The sequence below is a fragment of the Pituophis catenifer genome, unplaced genomic scaffold, assembly GCF_029215685.1.
Source record: "Pituophis catenifer annectens isolate HBS135680 unplaced genomic scaffold, rPitCat1.0.hap2 SCAF_2, whole genome shotgun sequence".
Classification (NCBI taxonomy): Eukaryota; Metazoa; Chordata; class Lepidosauria; order Squamata; family Colubridae; genus Pituophis; species Pituophis catenifer.
The window spans coordinates 290050778-290075449 of record NW_027256882.1 but is presented as its reverse complement, the minus strand read 5'-3'; the positions used below and the strand labels follow the sequence as shown (position 1 = coordinate 290075449).

The 24672-nt window shown below is 45.4% G+C and overlaps 1 protein-coding gene across 1 annotated transcript in view; it reads left to right on the top strand.

The window, feature by feature from the left end:
- Window positions 1-24255, top strand: part of PIK3C3 (phosphatidylinositol 3-kinase catalytic subunit type 3) — a 125848-nt gene extending 101593 nt beyond the window's left edge. Inside the window, exons 24-25 of the mRNA XM_070936007.1 lie at window positions 13861-13986; window positions 23690-24255. Of these exons, the coding sequence (XP_070792108.1) occupies window positions 13861-13986; window positions 23690-23704 (141 nt within the window). The 3' untranslated portion in view covers window positions 23705-24255. The remainder of the gene's footprint in view (window positions 1-13860; window positions 13987-23689) is intronic.
- The last annotated feature ends 417 nt before the right edge of the window (window positions 24256-24672 follow it).

The window sequence follows — 24672 nt, the reverse complement described above, 5'->3', positions numbered from 1 at the left end:
TAAGGTGGGACTACAACTCACTGTCTCCTGGTGATGGGCCCAAAGTCACCCAGTTAGCTTTCATGCCTAAGGCGGGACGTGAAATCACAACCTCCTACTTTCTCGCCTGCTGCCTTACCCACTAGACCAAACTGCCCCTCTCTCTCTCTCTAGTTTAGCATACCCAAGAAAAGGGCAGCTGAGAGATTAACAATAATTGATCTCCAGGTAATGCCTCAGAGCAGGGGAAAATTTAGCCAGACTTGTTCTTTTCTCCTTCTTTCTTGAATTTTCTTTTTTCTTTTATCCTAGCCGGTTTGTCTCATAGGTCAGCATGCGTCTTCCATAGTAAGCATGACCTTTTAATAAGAAAGCATCTGGGGATCAATGAGGCATGTGCAGGCAGACAAAAGAAAGACGGAAGGCACGTTGCTTCAGCTCATTCCGACAGCCCCGATGTTCTTCTCTTGCAGCGAGAGGGCACTCCTGCTTCGTCTCCAAAACCGAAGAGTGCAGATGATAAGGAAGCTGCCTTTTGCTTTCTTTTCTGCCGACCCAATAATGCCAGAGTTTTCTGTCTTTTAACTCTTGAGGTTCTCCAGCTCCTTAGCAAAGAGCCGTCCGTTCCAATTCAGCCAACCCAGAAGGAACTCGGCGCATATGGCAATGGCAAATTCTCGTCCCTTGATTTTTCTAGGCACTAATCATTTATTTCTCCGTCTTAATTCTCGAACGCCGGGAAAGAGAAAATGGTAACTTAGCTCTTGCCGTTCCCTCTTCGCCTCCTTCAGCATCTCAGAGGGTGAGGTTTTTTTTTTTTTTTTCAGAGGTAAAGAGAAAGGATACTTGAGCTACAAGTAGTCCTCGACTTATGACCACAATAGAGCCCAAAATGTCTGGGGCTGAGGCATTTGTTAAGTGAGTTTTGCCTCCTTTTATGGCCTTTCTTGCCACAGTTGTCTATAAGTTAGTTCAGGGACTCTGGTTTTCCCCATGGACTTTACAGAATAACAGAGTTGGAAGGGACCTTGGAGGTCTTCTAATCCAATCCCCTGCCTAGGCAGGAAACCTTATACCACTTCAGACAGATGGTTATCCAATATCTTCTTTAAAACTTCCAGTATTGGAGCATTCACAACTTCTGGGGGCAAGTGGTTCCACTGGTTAATTGTTCTAACGGTCAGGAAATTTCTCCTTAGTTCTAAGTTGCTTCTCTCTTTGTTCAGTTTCCACCCATTGCTTCTTGTCCTGCCCTCAGGTGCTTTGGAGAATAGCTTGACTCCCTCTTCTTTGGGGCAGCCCCTGAGATATTGGAAGACTGCTATCATGTCTCCCCTCGTTCTTCTTTTCATCAAACTAGACATACCCAGTTCCCACAACCGTTCATTGTATGTTTTAGCCTCCAGTCCAGAGGTAGGATTCACTTACCTTTCCTACCGGTTTGCAAATGTGAGCGGGCGTGATTCCTATTCCTTTTCTATATCTATCCTATCCTATCCCATCCCACTCCACTCCATTCTTCAATGGCAAAAATATACAATCCTCATTCATGTACACTCCTAGCCATAATGGTTCATAGGTCCTGAAGGACCAGAGATGATGGAGCGATGGAGTAACTGTCCCCTTCTGAATTGTGATCTTGAACATAGAATCATAGGGCTGGGAGGGACCTCAGAGATCTTCTAGTCCAACCCCCTGCTCAAGGCTGGAGCCTTATTTCATCGTGGTCAAATGGTTGTCCAGTCTATTTTTGAAACCTCTACTATCCTTGTTTGCCTGTGATAGCAGTGTTCCAGAATTTGAGATGCTGTCACAAAGATGAGGAGGGCAAACTATTTACCGAAGCACCAGAAGGCAGGAGAAGAAACAATGGATGGAAACTAATCAAGGAGAGAAGCAGCTTGAACTAAGGAGAAATTTCCTGATGGTGAGAAAAATCAATCAGCGGAACGGTTTATCATCGTAAGTGCTCCATCACTAGGGGCTTTTAAGAAGAGATTGGAAAATCCTGGAATGGGCTGAAATGAGTAAATTGACATTTGAAATTAGAGAACAAGAAGACAAACCATACTACAAGATATGAGGTTTATTTTCTCAATGGCTAGATAATAAAACATGGAAAATGAAACATGAAACATGAAATGAATGTTATAAATATCATATTTGAAAATATATATTTTTTTTTGAAGCAACAAAGCCATAGTTAAATAAATGATAAATGAGGGTGTTGATTTGTTTGACAATATGAGAAATCAGATAATTAGTAAATTCTGAATATGGGGATGAAGCGCAAAAGATTTGTAACCGACTGACACACACTGTTTGCAATCGTAATGGATGATGGATTTGTTTTATGTTTTGTTTAAAAAAATCAAAGAAGAAGAAGAAGAAGAGATTAGACAGCCACTTGTCTAAAATAATATGGGGTCCCCTGCTTGAGCAGGGAATTGGACTAGAAAATCTCTAAGGTCCCTTCCAACTCTGTTATTCTGAATATTTTATTTATTTATTTATTATTTAAATTTAATTTAAATAATAATTTAAATAATTGTCCCGAAGGACTCAGGGCGGTGTACAGCCAACAATAAAAACATAAAAATATAAAATTTAAAACAATTTAAAAGACTTTGCAACTAGGCTGCATCAAGTTTTGGTCACCGCATTACAAAAAAAAAAAGATGTTGAGACTTTGGGAAAGTGTAAAGAAGAGCAACTAAGATGATTAAAGGCCTGGAGATTTCTATGAAGAACGGTTGCAGGATTTGGCATGTCTGGTTGTTAAGGAATTTGCAGAGTAACCCTTGAATAGCAAGGGTTTACACATGAAAGCGATTGAGAGTAGGTACGAATAATCACGGTCAACACAGAGATACACTGAGTTGTGTTTACTTTCAGGAGACAGTAAGGCACAGTCCAATAAACAATCCAGGTCATACACATATAAAGCAGGAGATAGCAAAACGACAGTCCAGGGATAATCCAATAACAAAGTCTTCTTACCAGTCGTCGTAGTCATTCACAATAAACAGTTCTTCTGGATTTGCAAACAGTAGCATACAGAGATATCAGAGAGCAAGAACAGCAAAGAGAAAGAAACCACGTTTCAAGCTTCCTCTTAAGGAGATTGACTACAGAGCTAACCAATCAGAACACAGTATGATGCAATACAGCAGTCTTAAAGCTATATTGATGGTTTATATATTGCCAACCCAAGAAGGTAGGTAATACTCATTTCCTAACACTGGTTTAGTGGAAAAAAAAGGACTAGGGGTGATATAATAGCAGTGTTTTAATATTGGGGGGACTGCCACAAAGAACGGGGGGTCAACCTATTTTCCAAAGCACCAGAAAGCAAGCCAAGAAAAAAATGGATGGAAACTAATCAAGGAGAGAAGCAACCTGGAATTAAGGAGAAACTTCCTAAAAGTGAGGACAATTAACCAGTGGAACAGCTGGCCTTCAGAAGTTGTGGGTGCCCCATCACTGCAGGCTTTGAAGAAGAGACTGGACAGCCAACCTGTCTCAAACAGTATAGGGCAGTGATGGCTAACCTTTTTGCCATCGCGTGCCAAAAGCAGGGGGAGCGTGGGAAGTCGCACACACACGTGCCCACACCCATAATTCAATATTCCCCACCATCCCCACGCATGCGCTCATGACCCCCCCACATTCCCCCCTGCTTTTGCCACGCGGTGGCATAGTGGGCCCGGTAGGCCCATTTTTCACCCTCCCCAGGCTCCAGAGGCTTTCTTGGAGTCTGGGGAGGGCAAAAATGGCCTTCCCCAACCCCCGAGAGGCCCTCCAGAGACCAGAAACGGCCCGTTTACTGGTGGGACCGGAAGGCCCGAAAACCAGCTGGTCGGCGCACACATGCACACTGGAGCTGGGCTAGGGCAACGCTTGCGTGCCCACTAATATGGCTCCGTGTACCACCTGTGGCCCGCGTGCCAGAGGTTCGCCATCACGGGTATAGGGTCTCTTCCAACTCCGTTCTTCTATTTTCTATGCTTGCATTGCAACAAGCAAAGTCACGACTTTTCTACCAAGTACTGTGTTTCCCCGAAAATAAGACCCTGTCTTACAGATTTTTTGAACCCTGAAATAAGTTCTTGGCCTTATTGTCATGCGCTCAAAAGCCCAATTGGGCTTATTATCAGGGGGTGTCTTATTTTGGGGAAAACAGGGTAGTTCTCTACATGGGGCTACCCTTGAACAGTGTTCGGAGACTACAGTTGGTCCAGAATGCAGCTGCATGAGTTATAGTGGGTGCACCTAGATACACCCACATTACACCAATCCTCCGCGAGCTGCACTGGCTCCCTATCAGTCTCCGGGCGCAATTCAAGGTGTTGGTTATTAGCTTTAAAGCCCTACATGGCTCAGGGCTCAGGGCCAGGCTATCTTCGAGACCGCCTTCTACCACATAGCTCCCAGCGACCGGTAAGATCCCACAGAGTTGATCTCCGCCGGGTCCTGTCAGCTAAACAATGTCGGCTGGCGGGCCCGCGGGGGAGGGCCTTCTCTGTGGCTGCCCCGGCTCTCTGGAACCAGTTACCTCCTGATGTCCAGACCACCCCCACCCTATTGGCCTTCCGCAAAGCGGTGAAGACTTGACTCTTCCGGCAGGCCTGGGGCCGTTGATCTCGTTCTTGTGATCTTGCAAGACCCGGCCACAAATTGGAGTGTATGTGTTTTAACGTTTTAGTGTGTTAATGTCTTCTTTTAACTTTTGTATGGGATATTGTTGCATTGTTTTATTCTCTGTTGTAAGCCGCCCAGAGTCCCTTGGGAGTTGGGCGGCATAGAAATGCGACAAAATAAATAAATAGATAGATGGATAGATGGATGGATGGATGGATAGATAGATAGATAGATAGATAGATAGATAGATAGATAGATAGATAGATAGTTCATTCCATTATCACCACAAGGATCTATAACACGGTTATCGTTTTAGCAACAGTACTGTAGCTTCAGAGTGATTGACTAATAATTAGCTGTGTGAATGAAATACCCCAGTGAGGAGGTATTTATAAAAGGCTATTTTGGACAAGCTGGGGATGGGATGCAAAAATTCTCCTGTGTGTGTGTGTGTGTGTGTGTGTGTGTGTGTGTGTGTGTGTGTGTAAAACTCCAAAGCTGTGACATATGGTCATTAAACATTGATACCAAATTGCCCCGAGGAGCTGAGGCAAGCATTGTTAGCTTCTGTCTGGGGAAAAAAAAGAAAAGAAAGAAAGCTAAATTTATTCTGTAGGTTCTTAATCCATTATTCCCCTGAGGCAGATTATTGCTTTATGGGCAGTCTTATGTCTGAAATCACAAAAAAAAGAGAGAATCATGTCCCTAGTCGGTTAGATGAACTGTGTCAGTTAGATAAATGTTAATTTTTTTTTTCCTGTGTTGCTTGCTTCATGAGATCAAAGATGGACGGATCTGAACTCTTCCTGTTGTTCTTTTAAATCTCTTTCTGCTTTGGTTAGATGTAGTTAAATGAGCTGTAGCTCAGGTACAGCTCATGTGAGGCATGCAAAACATCCCATAAATCTCCAGCTAAAATGATAGTCACGAAGGTAGGAAAACTAATTTCTGGGTCCTTCAGTAATCATTGCCATTTAAAATGGCCTTTGCTCAACTTCCTTTCTTCCTTCCTTCCTTCCTTCTTTCCTTCCTTCCTATCTCTCTCTCTCATCTATCTATCTATCTATATCTATCTATCTATCTATCTACCGTGTTTCCCCGAAAATAAGACCCTGTCTTATATTTTTTTGAACCCTGAAATAAACGCTTGGCCTTATTGTCATGCATTCAAAAGCCCGATTGGGCTTATTATCAGGGGATGTCTTATTTTGGGGGAAACAGGGTATCTATCTATCTATCTATCTATCTATCTATCTATCTATCTATCTATCTATCTATCTATCTATCGATGGGTCTGTCTATCTTATCTATCTATCTATCTATCTATCTATCTATCTATCTATTTTATATCCTGCCTTTATGATTTTTGCAAATAACTCGGGGCAATGAACCTACTGCATATAATTATCCCTCCTTCCCTTTAATTTTTTCTTCTCTCTTTTCCTTCTTTCCTTTCTTCTTTCCTTTCTTCCTTCCTTCTTTCCTTCCCATCTCTCTCTCTCTCTCATCTATCTCTATCTATCTATCTATCTATCTATCTATCTATCTATCTATCTATCTATCTATCTATCTATTTTATATCCTGCCTTTATGATTTTTGCAAATAACTCGGGGCAATGAACCTACTGCATATAATTATCCCTCCTTCCCTTTCATTTTTTCTTCTCTCTTTTCCTTCTTTCCTTTCTTCTTTCCTTTCTTCCTTCCTTCTTTCCTTCCCATCTCTCTCTCTCTCTCTCATCTATCTATCTCTATCTATCTATCTATCTATCTATCTATCTATCTATCTATCTATATCTATCTGGATGGATAGATAGATGGATGGATGGATAGATAGATAAGATAAGTAGGTAGACAGAGAGAGAGATAACAAATGAGAGAGAGATGCATAGATGGATGGTTGGATGGATGGGTAGGTAGATAGATAGATAGATAGATAGATAGATAGATAGATAGATAGATAGATAGATAGATACTGTAGATGATAGACACAGAGAGAGAGAGAGATAGCAGTGAGGCCACTGAACAAATGAAGTGTAAACTACTTACTGGAGCTAACCTTTATCGAACCTGATTCACTGCTGTTTATTAAGCTGGCATCTTTGATAGTAGGTAAAACCAGTCTTGGCATCAGTAATTCCAGTAACTCTGGATTGATAGCCACATATGGACAAGCAAAGTCAGTAGAAAGATGTTTGAAAGGCTCATTTTGTTTAAATGCCCTGGAGAATCTTTGCTTGAGGAGGGAGCTGTATTATCAGGGATCTTCCACGCTGTTGAGCAAAAATTGCAGTTCAGACTGACACTAATGGAAAGCATCCCAGGAAGTTGTGATGTGTATCAGTTTTAAAAGCTGCCTTTGCAGTTTACTATGTTCCCAAAGACCCGCTAAAGCCTTGGAAAATCACTTTCTGCTTTCCGTATTATCTGCTAGTAAGTCCCACATGTTGTATCCTCTGTTGGTAGTTTAAATTTATTGAGACAGTGTTCTATCCTCGCTTCACGTTAGTCTGTGTGCAGCTCAACCTGCAGCTGAACCCACCTATCCTCCAATAAAACGGACCATGTGGGTAGATCTGGATGCTTTATTGAAAGAACAGGATGTGGTGAAACTGGGGAAAATAGGGATACATATAATGAGAACCAAATACAAAATAGGTGGTATTGGGTTACTGCTGAACATAACAATTTGTTCTGACCTAGGCTTCCTTAGAAAGTATAAAGCACAATCTTAGTCCCGCAAAACCTCTTTTATTTATACAACTGTAAATTACTTTCATTTACAGTCCGCAAGGCTTGATAAATAGTCTTTCAGAGGAAGGTTACCACTGATGATGTTAACTAGTTGAGTCATGAAACATCTGCAAGAAACAACCAAGGTCACACAGTCCTCCTCCTTCTCCTCCTCCTCTTCTTCTTCCTCCTCCTCCTCTCCACAAACTCCACTCCCTTCTGGCACTGATGATGTTAACTAGTTGAGTCATGAAACATCTGCAAGAAACAACCAAGCTCACAGAGCACCAAGGACCCCACAGTCCTCCTCCTCCTCCTCTCCACAAACCCCACTCCCTTCTAGCGCTGATGATGTTAACTAGTTGGATCATGAAACGTTTGCAAGAAACAACCAAGCTCACAGAGCACCAAGGACCCCACAGTCCTCCTCCTCCTCCTCCTCCTCCTCCTCCTCCTCCTCCTCTCCACAAACCCCACTCCCTTCTAGCGCTGATGATGTTAACTAGTTGGATCATGAAACGTTTGCAAGAAACAACCAAGCTCACAGAACACCAAAGATCCCACAGTCGTCGTCCTCCTCTCCACACACCCCATTTCCTTCTATCGCTGATGAGGTTACCTACTTGGGTCCCAAAATGTCTGCAAGAAAAGAACCAAGCTCAGAGAGCACCATGGGCCCCACAGTTCAACCCAAAGCTACAAATATTCTCCTCTGTTGCTAATCGAAGTTTATGCGTCTTAACAAGATCTGTCAGCTTCACCAGCCATTCCTCCATAGCATCAAATCTCTCCGTATCTGTGTATGTAATAATCCCACTGCAGTCATCCTAGGGCCGTGATGGTGAACCTATGGCATGCGTGCCACAGGTGGCACACGGGGCCATGTCACCTGGCACGCCAGCTCAGCCTCTCTAGGAGTCTCTGGAGGCTGGGGACAACAAAAAATGTCACTTCCTGTCCAACTGGAAGTTGGGAAACGGGCCGTTTCGGGCCTCCGAGGGGGTGGGGAAGGCTGTTTTTGCCCTCCCCAGATGCATAGAGAGGATCTGGAGCCAGGTGAGAAAGAAAAACAGGCCTACCGGGCCATTGTGTGCCAGGAGCGGGGGGGGTGGGCGGGGAGGGGGGGTTCATGCATGCATGCGCAGGGCGGGGTGCATAGAATTATGGGTGTGGGCACGTGCATGCTTGCGAACTTCCCCCGCCCCACCCCCCTTCCTGGCACGTGATGGCAAAAAGGTTAACCATCCCTGTCCTAGGGGCTGAAATAATCTGCCATGACTTCTTTTCTAACTGTTTTATCCATCAATCCTAAAAGGGAAAAATTGTGGCTAGAATCGAAAAGATTGAATTATCATTCTTTATAGTCTGGGAACCAATATTGGACCAATAACTTGCAATCTTCCATTTTCCTCCGGCTTTAGTGTCAGAAGTTACAAATGGTCCAAAATCTATACCTAATTAGATGCTATTGGAAAGATAATTGTAACGGCCTCTGTAGAAGCACTGCAGAAATTATATCTCAATTTCTTTATCTTCTTCCCCTTTCTAAGATACTGTTTATTAGGAAGGCATTTATAATCTTAACTGCTATCTAAATGAAGGTCGGGTTTTAATAGAAAGTCACACCCACACCCACATACACACACACACAAAAGCCCAAGTGTGCAAAATGCCATCTGTGAATTGTATGCTTGAATTCTGCCTGCTTCACTTAATGTTTTATTTTGGATTTGTGCTAAAATGCTTCCGCAAATGCTCAGACTTCAAACAAAATCGTCTATTTTTTTTTTCTACATAGCAGATAGAGCTGGAAGGGATCTGGAGATCTTCTAGTTCAACCCCTTGCTCAAGCAGGAGACCCTATACCCGTGATGGTGAACCTATGGCACGCGTGCCACAGGTGGCACGTGGTGCCATATCAGTGGACACGCGTGCCATATCGGTGGGACTTCCGGAAGTTAGCAAACGGGCCGTTTTCGGCCTCCAGAGGGCCTCGGGTGGAGGGGGATGAGGAAGGCCGTTTTCGCCCTTTCCAGACTCCTAGAGAGGCTCTGGAGCCTGGGGAGAGCAAAAAACAGGCCTTCCAGTCTGGAAGTCGGCAAACGGGCCATTTCCAGCCTCCAGAGGGCCTCTGGGGAGGGTGGGGAAGGCCATTTTCACCCTCCCCAGGCTCCTAGAGAGGCTCTGGAGCCTGGGGAGAGCAAAAAACGGGCCTTCCAGTCTGGAAGTCGGCAAACGGGCCATTTCCAGCCTCCGGAGGGCCTCTGGGGAGGGTGGGGAAGGCCATTTTCATCCTCCCCAGACTCCTAGAGAGGCTCTGGAGCCTGGGGAGAGCAAAAAACAGGCCTTCCAGTCTGGAAGTCGGCAAACGGGCCATTTCCAGCCTCCGGAGGGCCTCTGGGGAGGGTGAGGAAGGCCATTTTCACCCTCCCCAGGCTCCTAGGGAGGCTCTGGAGCCTGGGGAGAGCAAAAAACGGGCCTACTGGGCCCACTGGGCCATCGCGTGCCAAAAGCGGGGGGAGCGCAGGAAGGTCACGTGCACATACAAGGGGGGCATAGAATTATGGGTGTGGGCACGTCACACACACACACACACACACACACCGTGCTCCCCCCGTTTTTGGCACACAATGGCAAAAAGATTAGGCATCACTGCTCTATACTATTTCAGACAAATGGTCGTCCGGTCTCTTCTTGAAAACCTCCAGTGATGGAGCCCCCACAACTTCTGGAGGCAAATTGTTCCACCGATTAATTGTTCTCACTGTCAGGAAACTTCTCCTTAGTTCTTGGCTGTTTCTCTCCTTAATTAGTTTCCATCCATTGTTCCTTGTCTGGCCTTCTGGTGCTTTGGAAAATAAGTTGAATCCCCCTCCTCTTTGTGGCAGCCCCTCAAATATTGGAACACTGCTATCATGTCGCCCCTAGTCCTTTTCTGAAGGCTTGGTGGGCGTGGTGTGGCTTGGTGGGCGTGGCAGGGGAAGGATACTGCAAAATCTCCATTCCCACCCCACTCCAGGGTAAGAATACTGCAAAATCTCCATTCCCACCCCACTCCTGGGGGGAGGATATTGCAAAATCTCCATTCCCACCCCACTCTTGGGAGGAGGATATTGCAAAATCTCCATTCCCACCCCACTCCTGGGGGGAGGATATTGCAAAATCTCCATTCCCACCCCACTCCTGGGGGAAGGATATTGCAAAATCTCCATTCCCACTCCACATCTGGGGGAAGGATACTGCAAAATCTCCATTCCCACCCCACTCCTGGGGGAGGTTATTGCAAAATCTCCATTCCCACCCCACTCCTGGGAGGAGGATATTGCAAAATCTCCATTCCCACACCACTCCAGGGGGGAGGATATTGCAAAATCTCCATTCCCACCCCACTCCTGGGGGGGGGAATATTGCAAAATCTCCATTCCCACCCTACTCCAGGGGAAGGATACTGCAAAATCCCCATTGCCTCCCCACTCCTGGGGGAAGGATACTGCAAAATCTCCATTCCCACCCCACTCCAGGGGAAGGATACTGCAAAATCTCCATTCCCTCCCTCCCCGCTCCTGGGGGAAGGCTATTGCAACATCTCCACTCCTACCCCACTCTGGCCCCAGCCAGAGGGGGTATTTGCTGGTTCTCCGAACTACTCATAATTTCCGCTACCGGTTCTCCAGAACCTGCTGAATTTCACCCCTGCTTCTAACTCTCTTATTCTCCAAGATTTTACCTGCCTTGTAGGACATTTTCTACATGGAGTCTGCCCTTCTTCATCTTGATCTTGCAATGACCTCCCAAAGAAATCCTCTCTTACCTTGTGCCAATTTCTTCCCTTCTTAATTGAATTGCACGTTAATTGCACATTTCCTTGAAGCAACAGAGGTTGCAACCAATTTAGCAGTACAAGAGCACAACTGGGGTTTGCTTTACTCATTCTCTTCTACAAAGCAATCAAAGTAGAGTGCTTAGCTAGCTGGCTGCGACACATACAAACAGGTCACTCTCAATTTAGAACCGAAATGGAGCCTGCCCGTTATGGTCCTAAGTGTGATGGCCATAAAGCAAGTCACCCACCCAAGTTTACAACCTTCCCTTTCTTTCATTGTTTCTTCCTTTCCTCTCTTTTCCCTCCTCCCTCCCTCCCTCTCTCATCTTTCTTCCTTCTTTCCTTCCTTCCCCCCTTCTCTCTGTCTCTCCCTCCCTTCCTTCCCCCCATCTCCCTCCTTCCCTTCCTTCCCCCATCTCTCCCTCCCTCCTTCCCTCTCTTCCTCCATTTTTCCTTCCCCTCTCTCCCTCCCTCCCTCCCTTCCTTCCCACTCTCCCTCCCTCCTTCCCTCTCTTCCTGTTTTTTTCCTTTCCCCCTCTTTCTCCCTCCCTCCCTTCCTTCCCCCCTCTCTCTCCCTCCTTCCCTTCCTTCCCGCTCTCTCCCTCCCTCCTTCCCTCTCTCCCTCCCTCCCTCCTTCCCTCTCTTCCTCCATTTTTCCTTCCCCTCTCTCCCTCCCTCCCTCCCTTCCTTTCCACTCTCCCTCCCTCCTTCCCTCTCTTCCTGTTTTTTTCCTTTTCCCCTCTTTCTCCCTCGCTCCCTTTCTTCCCCCCTCTCTCTCCCTCCTTCCCTTCCTTCCCCCTCTCTCCCTCCCTCCTTCCCTCTCTCCCTCCCTCCTTCCCTCTCTCCCTCCCTCCCTCCTTCCCCCCCTCTCTCCCTCCCTCCCTCCCTTCCTTCCCACTCTCCCTCCCTCCTTCCCTCTCTTCCTGTTTTTTCCTTCCCCCCTCTTTCTCCCTCCCTCCCTTCCTTCCCCCCTCTCTCTCCCTCCTTCCCTTCCTTCCCCCTCTCTCCCTCCCTCCTTCCCTCTCTTCCTCCATTTTTCCTTCCCCCCTCTCTCCCTCCCTCCCTCCCTTCCCACTCTCCCTCCCTCCTTCCCTCTCTTCCTGTTTTTTCCTTCCCCCCTCTTTCTCCCTCCCTCCCTTCCTTCCCCCCTCTCTCTCCCTCCTTCCCTTCCTTCCCCCACTCTCCCTCCCTCCCTCCTTCCCTCTCTTCCTCCATTTTTCCTTCCCCCTCTCCCTCCCAGCCTCCTCCTCTCTCTTCCTCCATTTTTTCCTTTCCCCCTCTTCTTCCTTCCCTTCCTTCCCCCTCCCTCCCTTGTTCCCTCTCTTCCTCCATTTTTCCTTCCCCCTCTCTGCCTCCCTCCCTTCCTTCCTACTCTCCCTCCCTTCCTTCCCTCTCTTCCTGTTTTTTCCTTCCCCCCTCTTTCTCCCTCCCTCCCTCCCTTCCCCCTCTCTCTCCCAGCCTCCTCCCCTCTCTTCCTCCATTTTTTCCTTTCCCCCTCTTCTTCCCTCCCTTCCTTCCCCCCCTTCCTCTCCCTCCCTCCCTTCCTCCTCCTCTCTCCCTCCCTCCCTCCTTCTCTTCCTTTTCATTTTTGCAGGAAAAACAGAAAACTATGTGCGGTTTTCCGTTTGGTCGCTGTCGATGAGAACAGTTTTCTGATTGAAAGAGAATGAATGATACAGGGTTATGGGAATTAGTAAGTTGTACGAAGGAGGTATTTGATTTTACAGATAATTGATTTCAAATTCAAATATTCAAATACCTTCTGTCCTGCTGTTAGCCTTTTTTGGAGTGTGGTTGTTGGCAGATACATCCATATCCATACATATATGACTGTTTGTACACAGTCATATATGTATGTGTTTGTACACATATAGAAATGTCTGACTTGTGCAATTTGTGGGGTTTGTACATTCACAAGGTTGGATTTCTGTTAGAATTGGTGACTCTAGATTGACACAGTGAGGAAGGTGAGCATAATATGGATTTTTGCTTGCAGTTTTTAGATGGATATGAGAGAGAGAGAGAGAGATGATAGATAGATAGATAGATAGATAGATGATAGATAGATAGATAGATAGATAGATAGATAGATAGATAGATAGATAGATAGACAGACAGATAGATAGACAGATAGACAGACAGACAGACAGACAGACACAGACAGACAGATGATAGATGGGCGAATGGACAGACAGACAGACAGATGGAGAGAATTTTTGTAGCTCTGGAATCATGTAGTGTCCTTGTTGCCTTTGAGCTTACTTATTTTCTTGCGGTCCTTTCATTATCCAATTAGGAAATGTATTTTTAGTACTCATGGTGTTACCTAATCGAGTAATGAAACATCTACAAGAAAACAACTAAGCACAGAGAAAGAACACAGGACAAAAAGAGAAGGTGAAAGAGAAAGGGAGGGAGGGAGGGAGGGACTGACTAGCCTGACTAGGTGGCTCAGTGGCTAAGACACTGAGCTTGTCGATCAGAAAGGTCGGCAGTTCGGCGGTTTGAATCCCTAGTACAGGTGTCCTGTGTGAGCAGGGGGTTGGACTAGATAACCTCCAAGGTCCCTTCCAACTCTGTTACTGTTAGGGAGGGAGATAGAGATTAAAATTTTCTGCTTATCTTGTGGAGATGATCATCAATTCAGAGTCATCTTCTAGCTCCCTTTTTCTTGCTCTTCTCAGGTTCAGGACAAGTTCCGTCTGGATCTGTCTGACGAGGAAGCTGTCCACTACATGCAGAGCTTGATCGACGAAAGCGTCCATGCTCTCTTTGCGGCGATGGTGGAACAGATCCACAAGTTTGCTCAGGTAAAAACTTTGGATCCCTCTTTCCTCCTCATTTATCACAATTAAGGATTGCCAGCTTAGGAAGGCAACCATGTTTTCTCCTGAGAACCGTGATGGCTAATCCCCAGCCAGATCAAACGTAAACCCCAACGTTTGATGTGAAGTCTTTATGAGGTAACGCTGCTGGAATTCAGCATCGAAGTGGTTTAATAATAGTCACTGGGGCACTTCCTTCCCCTCAAACTTAGGAGTGAATAGGAATGGGAGACCTTCTGGAAGGTTCCCTCTTTTGTTTCTCCTTGTCCAATTGTCGAGCCTTATTCAAGGAAACGAGAAATACTTCAGTAAAGAAGTTGAATGCAAAAATTAGAGATAAGGTACAGATCATGGAAACTACAAGGGTAACTCCCAGCTCTCTTTTATGTGGGAGTCCATTAAAGCACAGCTTTATTATTTTTATAAATAATTCACCACGGGGAACGTATCCAACACACCTTCCTCCTCCTGTTTTCCCTGTTCTGTCCCTGTACCACGCACACACACCCACAGACGGCCCGGAGTTAATAAGCCACACGACAAAACTCTTTGATGATAAAGCTGGCAGCAACCCAGTGACTAGCTGCCAATTCAGACTTTACTCACACAAAACAAAGATTAGACTGCAGCATTCCGATAAAACAGGCAGAGTGTCAGTAATACAAGGATTAGTGCAAATGCAGTCCGATAAAGCAGGCAAAGTCCAGTAACGCAGAGATCATGGATTATTTCCAGTTTTTGTTTGTCACAAACTGAACCGGCCACCACACCCACATTTATACCCTGTGGGGTGTGGTCCAGTGACTCAGATAATCTCTGGCACGCCTTTCCCTCTGCTGCGCACGCTTCTCCCTGCGCCTCTGGCGAGGGTCCAGCCAGCACTTATCTTCCTCATCGCTGTCCACCTGTGGCTGCGGGGACGTGCTTGGCTCTGAGCCTATCGTTTGGCCTTCGGTGTCCTCCGGAGGCATTGCCAGAGAGGAAGGTCCTGGAGAGGGAGGTCTTGCCAACTCCTCCCCCTCACTCTCAGAGTCTGCATCTGTCGATAGCCCAGGCTCAGGCAACAGAGCCACAACATTCCCCACAACAACTCTGTGAGGTGAATTGGGGCTGTGAGGAAGGGGCTGGATTGGCCCAAAGTCACCTAACCAGCTTTCACGCCTAAAATGGGACTACAACTCACCGTCTCCCGATGATTGGTCTAAAGTCACCCAGCTGGCTTTCATGGCTAAGCAGGGGTGGGCTTCAAAAATTTTAGCAAGGGGTTCCCTGCCCAGTTGCTGGGTGGGCGTGGCCTATTTGGCCTCCTGCCCCGAGCTCCGGAGGCTTTCCTCGAGCCTCCGGGAAGGCGAAAACGGCCTCCCCAGGCTCCGGAAGCCCTCTGGAGGCCAGAAATGGGCCCATTTCCGGCCTTCCCTGTCAGATAATTATCTGAAACAGTGCCACTGAACCACACTGTCTATACTGGAAGGATGGTTTTGTGTTTATACTTTCCCTCCATTTTGTCTGAGGGACTGAAGGGGGAGTGGCTTAGCCACCCTATAAGTATGACCCCCTTTAGCCACACACAGGAGAGACACAGGGGAGACACACAGGAGAAAAGAGAGAGGAAGGGATTATGCTCTAGGCACATTTACCTCAGAAATAAATAAAGACCAAGATACAATGTTCTGTGATTTAAAATGTAAATAGTTTATTGATTTTAAATAAACAAAGTTTTTCTTGATAAAAGAAATCTGGCTTAATTGTAGCTGCTGGGACATTCCAAGATCTTATTGATCTCTACAACCTAAACTAAAAACTTTTCTAACATTCCCTAACTTCTGTTAGGCCCATTTTTCATGGGCCTCCCCGAGCCTCCACGTGCACTCTGCACTTACCTGTATGCAAAATAGGACACGTGGGGACTCCTGGGAGGGGCGGGGTGGGCGGGGCCAGCCAGGAGTGAGATTTGGGGGTTCTCCAAACTGCACAGAATCTTAGCTAGAGGTTCTCCCAAACCCCTGCGAACCCTCAGCAACTCTCCCCTGTGCCTAAGGCAGAACTACAACTCCCAATCTCCCGGAGACAAAATACATTGCAAAGATATTTCTTCTTCTTCTGCTGTTCTACCGAGGCTCAGAGACTCTTCATAACATTCATTTACATTCTTTTGGAGAGTTGTTGAGGCCACCTGGGGGTTTATCTGTGTCCTGAAGGTCACCGAGTAGCCTCAACGATTCTCTAAAAGGATGCAAATGACCAACTGTCTGCAAGGAGTATCAATCCTTCCATTCCCCACCAGCCAGTCAGAGCTGAAGAAGCTTCTTGGATGAGAAGTGAAACATCTTCAAAAAAAAAACCCCGAGAAAGTTCAGTCGCCTCCTGAAAAAGCACCTTTGGGACAACCATGACCTATATGACTGAGAATCTCCATGGACATTTTCTTGAGCGTTACTCTTGGTTCTGCCTGGCAAGTTTCTTCTTTTAATTAGAAGAAGAATCAATTGGTGCTTTAATTCCTGCGCAAAGTGACTCATGAAGTCGACAGTTTCTCCAAGAACAGATACTTATTAAAACCTCTTATCTGAGCCAACTGCGTAACCTACTGTCCTGCCAATTTTTGTTTCACCCTACGGTTTATGAGTCTCTCTCTTCCTTCCCACTCCAATCACCACCAACCCTAAGTAAATATATAGGATTCCTGATCTGATACCAAGTTTAATTAACTGGAAAATGTCACTGGAAGCCACGTACTTATTACTGGGGTTTTTCTAATGCTGTATTATGAGCCGCACGCCAATTCTTGACAGTTTCTTGTTAGTTTCCTATTGGCGACTACTCTCCAAGATAATCCCAAATGTGCTTTTTTCAAGAGGCAACTAGACTTTCTGGTTTTTTCTTTGAAGACGTTTCGCTCCTCATCCAAGAAGCTTCTCCAAGTCTGAGAGGGTGATGGGGAATAGAAGGATTGATACTCCTTGCAGACAGTTGGTCATTTGCATTCTTTTAGAGAGTCGTTGAGGCTACTTGGAGATTTATCTGTGTCGTCAGGGTCACCTGTGTGATGCAAATGGGTGTGGAGTATGGATGGGTTCTAAACAATTTTACTACCGGTTCTGTGGGCATGTCTTATTTTGTGGGCGTGGCTTGGTGGGGGGTAATGTGACTGGGTGGGCGTGGCCAATTTTTTTTTTTTTACTTTTAAAAGCATTAAAAGTAAAAGCAACTTCTTAAGGTTGTAGAAAAAAATGCTTTTAGAAGCCTCTGACGATCAGGCAACTCAGCTGGGATCGTCAGAGGCTTTTTTTTTTTTTTTTTTTACTTTTAAAAGCATTTTTTCAACCGAAGAGGTTGTAGGAAAAATGCTTTTAAAAGTAAAAAAAAAAAAAGCCTCTTATGAGGTGGGCAGGGTAAGCGAGCGGCGACTGGTTCAGGGGCCTGGCCAGCCAATGTTATTACCGGTTCTCCGAACTACTACAAAGTTTTACTACCGGTTCTTGTGAACCGGTGCGAACCGGGAGCAACTCACCACTGGTATGGAGCCTTCTTGGAACTGTTGGAAGGACCGTGTTGTAGACTGGAGATAGATGATCTCGTATCCTTTCCCCTCTGTTGAGAGAGTGCTGTTCAGTTTTAATATAGATAGCTCAATGACTCTCTAAAAGAATGCACATGACGATGCCATTGTCCAAAATCATTGGCCATTGTTTTAACCTATTGCAGAAAATATATGTCACTTTGTGAGCTTGTAGGAGATGAGCTGGAAGGCGGTGTTAAACATGTCATTGGTTTGGAATCATTGTGCAGCCAAAAGAGATCCAAATCCAGGCCCCGATGAATTCTGTTGACCCTTACATAGTGCCCGTTCAGCTGTAATCATTACTTGACCACATTCTGATGTATTGGTCTCTCTCTCAGCTTTCTTCTTTCCTCTATATATTCAAAATGGACACTGATATACATATATAACCTTTTTCCCACTAAAATAACCCCCCCCCCCAAAAAAAAATAAGCCCTCCCTGAAAATATTTAAAAGCATGAGCAGCCGGTTCCCGCCATTTCCTCTGGTTAGGGTTAGGGAGACAGAGCTGGAAATCAGGTAAGACAGCAAGAGGATCCCCATCTTGCTCCACGTGCCCCAAAATAATAAACCTCTCCAAAAATAAGGCCAAGCACTTATTTCGGGGTTCAAAAAAATATTAGACAGGATCTTATTTTCAGGGTATATGTGTGTGTTTGTGTGTGTGTGTGTGTGTGTGTGTGCAGATGTGCATGTGTGTGTAATGTATGGGAGTGTGTGTATGTATATATATCAAATTTATATTTCACTGATAAAGAAATAAAGGGAGACTAGTATAGATCTATTTCAAGCTATTTAGAGATTTCCCCTGGCTCAAGCTGATGAAGGGAGGAGAGCTTCTGGCTCAGAGGTTAATACAACTGCCTAATATGCAGGCAGCCCAAGTTCGAATCCAAGTAAGGGTATGGCTAGCTGATGAGAGTTAAATAGCTTGAAATAGATCTATACTAGTCTCCCTTTATTTCTTTATCAGCAAAATATAAATTTGGTATAAAATGGTTTGTGGTGAATGCGACTGCTTGAGGGCTCCTGGATTGGAGCTGAAAGGCGAAAGGGAAGCAGTATTCTCCCTCCCACATGTTGGGGTAGACCAGATGGATTTCTCTTCTCTTCTCTTCTCTTCTCTTCTCTTCTCTTCTCTTCTCTTCTCTTCTCTTCTCTTCTCTTCTCTCCTCTCCTCTCCTCTCCTCTCCTCTCCTCTCCTCTCCTCTCCTCTCCTCTCCTCTCCTATCGTGTCACCCTATTCTACACACCCTACCTATCCTATCACATCACCCTACCTTACTCTACCCTACCATCTTATCTCATCCCATCCCATCCATCCTACCTTACTTTACTTTACCTTACCTTCAGTAATACATTCTTTGGTGCTTTGAACTCAACAAATGCTCCTGGTTCTTTGCACCTGCCATGAATCCTAAAATAGTGCTACCGTAGATAAAGGTCAAGGGAATTTACAGGAGGCTGGACTTGGATCTCTTGTGGTTATGCAATGATTCCAAACTGATGATACATTTAACTCCGCCTGCTTGCCTCCTACAGAGCTCTTCTGAATGGCTTACCAAACTCAATTGCTGTACCATCAAAATCATTTTTTTTTAAAAAAAAAAATCATTTACCTTTCAAACAGAACAAGTAACCAATAAGTATGATAAATTATCAATAGGCACTGTAAATTAGCAATAAGCGCCTTGATGCGAGAAACACACGAAAAACTGTAGCTTGAGTTTGAAACGTGTTTCGCACAACTTTGGAAAGCAAGGAGAAAAATCAATCTGGTGCCTCTTTCCTCAAATTTGGGGAGTGGGCTGGGAGAGAGAGAGAGAGAGAGAGAGAGAGGGAGAGAGAGATATGATAAATATATGGATGGATGGATGGATGGATGGATAGATAGATAGATAGATAGATAGATAGATAGATAGATAGATAGATAGATAGATAGATAGATGATAGGATAGATAGAGACAGTCCTTTTACTTCCCTTCAGAAAGCTAAATATTCCCCAGGCCATCAAAAGGTTGCCCAGCCTTTTATGCTGGTTTGTAAAAATTCCTCCAAGATAATTTCATGTAAAGCACTCTCAAAACAGCTATTTTAGCGTTAAGTATTATGCCTCAGTATCCCTTTGAGCACACTTAGATTCATTTTTCCCCCCTCTCTCTGTTCTTGGTTTTTTGCCAGGTAAATGTTAACTTGTTCCTTCCTTCTCTTCCCTACTTTGTCAGACTAATAAAGCTCGCCAGATATAATGCAGAGAAAGAAACCAAATATTGTCTCATAGGGTTTGAAGGAACACAGGTTGAGGTACTTGATAATATCATATCTTCTCATGGAGGACAGGTGTAACTTCAAACTTAAGTGTTGTGGTCCGCCGGCAGCCTGCAGAGCTGGCAGCAGAGTTGGACAGTGAGGAGGCTGGGGAGAACTATGGGCCAGTCCTGGAGTCTGGGGAAGGCTTGGATGAGGGCTCTGCGTCGGAGGCAGAGAAAGGGCCATCTGGGAGGTATGTGCTACCTCCGGAGCCTCCAGAGTCGGACCTCAGCGAGGCAGAGGAACAGGGGGAGCCTGTTCCCAGTGCACGCATGCGCAGAGCTGCCAGAAGGCAAGAACAGTTAAAACAAAGGAACAACTTGGGAGTAGGGCTTGGAGATGATTGTCCCCTCCCATAAGACTTAAAAAAGGAGCAAAGGCATGTGGGCCTTTGCAGGAAGCAACATTGTTAATTCTGTTCAGTTTAAAGCCTGAAGCTCTGTTTGATTCTGGCCTCCGTGTGGCTTTGCCAATTAGGTCTTTGGCAGCGTGTCAAGGGAGATAAAGGTGGGTGATTATCCTGAAGGACTGTTTACAACTATTTGGGACTTATCTGTGAATGAACAGAATTCACAGCTGTTGCAATAAAAGAGGTTTTTGGGACTACTTGTGTGTTTTACTGACTCAGGAAGCCTAGGTCAGAACAATAAGAGAAGTAGTTAGGAAAATTAAGTTCCATTCTCAACGGCCATCAACTGGGTATCAATAGAAGAGAATATTTGTAATTCAGGGTTGAACTGTTGGGTCCTTGGTGCTCTCTGAGTATGGATGCTTTCTTGCAGACATTTTATTACCCAACCAGGCAACATCATCCATGCACATCTTAGATGAGGGAATAGAAGGGGAACTCATCAAATTTGCAGGTGACACTAAGCTGGCAGGAATAGCCAACATCCCAGAAGACAAGCTCAGGATCCAAAAAGATCTTGACAGACTTGAACAATGGGCCCTATCCAACAAAATGAATTTTAATGTGGAGAAAAGCAAAGTTTTACATTTAGGCAGGAAAAACCAAAGGTAGAAGTACAGATTAGGCGAAACCTGGCTCAAAAACAGTAACTGGGAGAGGGACCTTGGAGTTCTAGTGGATGATCACTTGAACATGAGCCAGCAGTGTGCAGGAGCAGCCAAAAAAGCTACAATAATCCTTGGTTGTATAAACAGAGGCATAGAATCAAAATCATGTGACGTATTAGTACCACTTTATAAAACCTTACTAAGACCACAAGTGAAATACTGCAACCAATTTTGGTCGCCACACTACAAAAAGACATTGAGACTTTGGAAAAAGTGCAAAGAAGAGCAACTAAGATGATCAAAGGCCTGAAGACTAAAACGTATGAAGAACAGTTGAAGGATTTGGGTTTGGCTAGTCTAGAGAAAAGAAGAATTAGGGGGACATGATAGCAATATTCCAATATTTGAGAGACTGCCACAAAGAAGAGGGGGTCAAATATTCTCCAAAGCACCAGAGGGCAGGACAAGAAACAATGGGTGGAAACTCCTCGGAGGGAAATCCAACCTGGAACTAAAGTGTCAGTCCTGCCCCAGTCCGATCCCTTAGGCGAGAAAGACCCTCGACTCCATTTGGTTGAAGTCATAGGTTCTTTTACTAAAAGATGCTGGCTGCAGTAAAGTCAGGCTAGAACTAAATTTCTCACACTTAAAAGATACAAAAGGTTTTCCCTCATCCCATGCCTCCCCCAGTGGTGGGTTCCAACTGGTGTTACTACTGGTTCTCTTCGTGCACTTGCTTTGCGCGCAATTGTCGTGTGCGTGCTTGCTTCATTCGCACGCACGCCAAACTTGCGTGCTCCGCACAAGCGTGTTAGGTTTCTGGCCAGCTGAGCTGCGGCAATCCACTCTGCCACGCCTATCAGCTGGGCTAAAAACCAAGGAATAAAGGTAGGAATAAAGCGGGGGCGGACGGGAGGGGCCGGCTCCCAGTTACAGACAACCGGTTCGGTGACGTCACATTGTCACCGCTACCGGTTCGGCTGAACCGGGCCGAACCAGGAGCAACCCACCACTGCCCTCCCTCCATGACCAGTCTGTCTTCAGCCAATGAAGATTTGCCTAGATGTTTTGAGAACGCTGAGATGTTCCTGTAAGGGTGCATGGCCTTGAATGTTGGCACAAACTGGTTCTAAACTCTGTTCTTCGTCAAGCTGTCTTCCCCCCCTCCCTATTTCCATCACATACTGACACAGGTTTATTGCCCATTTGTTCATTCCCCCCCCCATACCCCCTAGTGTTTGATGGCAGGATGCCAGCAAGGCGCCAGGCCGAAGTTTAGTTTAGTTTAGTTTAGTTTATTTGATTTGTATACCGCCCTACTCCCGAAGGACTCAGGGCGGTGAACAGCCAAACAATAAAATACATAAATACAAAAAAATTAAAAACCAGATAAAATCAAATTAAATCATTTTGGCCTGGACAAATTAAAACACCCCAATAATTTAAAAACAGATTAAAATTTACATATTAAAAGAGGGAGGAGATTAGGCCAAGCCCGCTTGATGGAATAAAAAGGTCTTCACAGCGCGGCGGAAGGTGCGCAGATCCGGGATCCTCCGTATCTCTGGGGGGAGCTCATTCCAGACGGTAGGTGCCCCCACAGAGAAGGCTCTCCCCCTAGGGGTCACCAGCCGACACTGTTTGGCTGACAGCACCCGGAGGAGTCCCTCTCTATGAGAGCGTACTGGCCGGTGGGAGGCTATTGGTGGTAGTAGGCGGTCCCGAAGATGGCAAACCTGACACCAAGAGAAATTTCCTGACAGTGAGAATGATTAATCAATAGAACAGCTTGTCTCTCAAAGCTGTGGGTGCTCCAACACTGGAGGTTTTCAAGAAGAGATTGAACTACCATTTGTCCAGACCAGGGGTCTGCAACCTTAAACACTCAAAAGAGCCATTTGGACCTGTTTCCCACAGAAAGGAAAACACCGGAAGCCACAAAACCCTTCCCGGGCCTGACTATTTCTTCAGCAGCCACAAAACTAGCATATGTAGTTGAAGTAAACGTAGCATATGAAGTAAAACTAGCATATGTAGTTGAAGTAAACGTTCTGTTGTCTTCGGAAACTTATTTTCTTGGATTTATCCATGGTTGGCCTACTGAGGGTTGAAAAGCTCGTGCCGGCAGGTGTCGCACATTGGCGGCTGTGACGCATATTTTGAGTGACAGGGAGCCGCAGCAGAGGGGTGAAAGAGCCACACGCGGCTCCAGAGCCGCAGGTTGCTGATCCCTGGTCCAGATAGAGGGTTGGACTAGAAAACCCCCAAGGTCCCTTCCAACTCTATGATTCTGTGATTATAATAACAGAAGAACAGAGTCGGAAGGGACCCTGGAAGTCTTCTAGTCCAACCCCCTGCTCAAGCAGGAAACCCTTTACCACTTCAGGCAAAGGGTTATTCAACCTCTTCTTTAAAACCTCCAATATTCAGAAGTTTCCCAACCTTTGAAAGCATTGAGTCCAGAGGTGGTATTCAGCCGGTTCGGGCGAAACGGAAGTGGTGACTTCCACTTCCACTGCCCAGCCATCCACCCCGGTGCTATGCTGTCCTATTTCTAAGCCACCCACATGCACGCAAAGCGCATGCAAAGCTCATGTACAGAAGGCATTTTTTTCTGCACGCATTTTCGGTGCGCGGCAAACCAGTGGTAAAATCGTATGAAACCCATCTCTGATTGAGTCTGTTCCTTGTTAGCCCAGGGTACTTCAGCTTAAATCCCACTGATGAAAGTAAAAAATAAATATAATTGGGACATTTTTTAATATATATATATATATTCTTTCTCTTTTCCTCACACAGTACTGGAGAAAATGAGACCTCATCACTTCCGAAGGCAAAAAAATTCTCCTCCAGCTGCTTCCTGAAACTCCTGAAGATAACGTCAAAAAAGGATATAACTTTTCTAGCTTGGATAATGAATTTATCCAGAACTGCCATTCCAAACTAGGACAGGGGTATGTGTTCCTCACTCTCGGTTATCAGACACAGTTTGGAAAACAGGGCAGTGCTATCCAGAACCCCAATGACAAGAAGAAAATAAATGTCTAATGGTTTTTGAAGGACATCTGTGCACTTATTACTGAACAAAAACGCAACTATGGAGAGACATGTGCGGCCAAAGCTTATGAACTTGGAATGGAAGTTTGGAGTCATTTCTAAAACTTGTCCAAACTTCAGTTGGACCTCCCTTTTAGAGTAGATTAGTTCCTACGGATTCCTTTTTTAGAAACAAGCTCTCATCAGATCTGGACCTTTAGAACAAAGCAAAGTCCTCAAAAGATATCAGCGAAGGACTTCAAATTCCTGACGGGAAGAGAGCGAAAGTTTTCATTTTGCATACAACAACATAATGTATGTTGACTGTATATGCCAAATCTAATAAAATGGCTTTGGTGCAATCTTAAATTCTCTTTATTTAAGCTTCTTCAGCTTCCTTCTGCTGCTGTCCTCACCCTTAGATATAAACGTCTATTTAAAGATTTATTTCTAGCAGTTTCTGTTCCAGATTGACCCCCTTCAGCTTGATATCATCTTCTTTTAATGATCCCATAATCCCTTGCACGGTGGTGTCTGGGCAGCTGAGTGTTTACTGGCCGGATGCACTTCCTGTCACCAGTACGGAGTTTTATTCAGCAGATATATTCTCATTATGCCCAGAGAGAGAAATATTTGCCTCTACCTAGGATCGAACTCACAGCCTCCTGATTTTGAGGCGAGATCTCCACCTCTAGGCCACTGCACCACACTAAATCTAGGATCTCTTAACATTTAGGCTAATATTC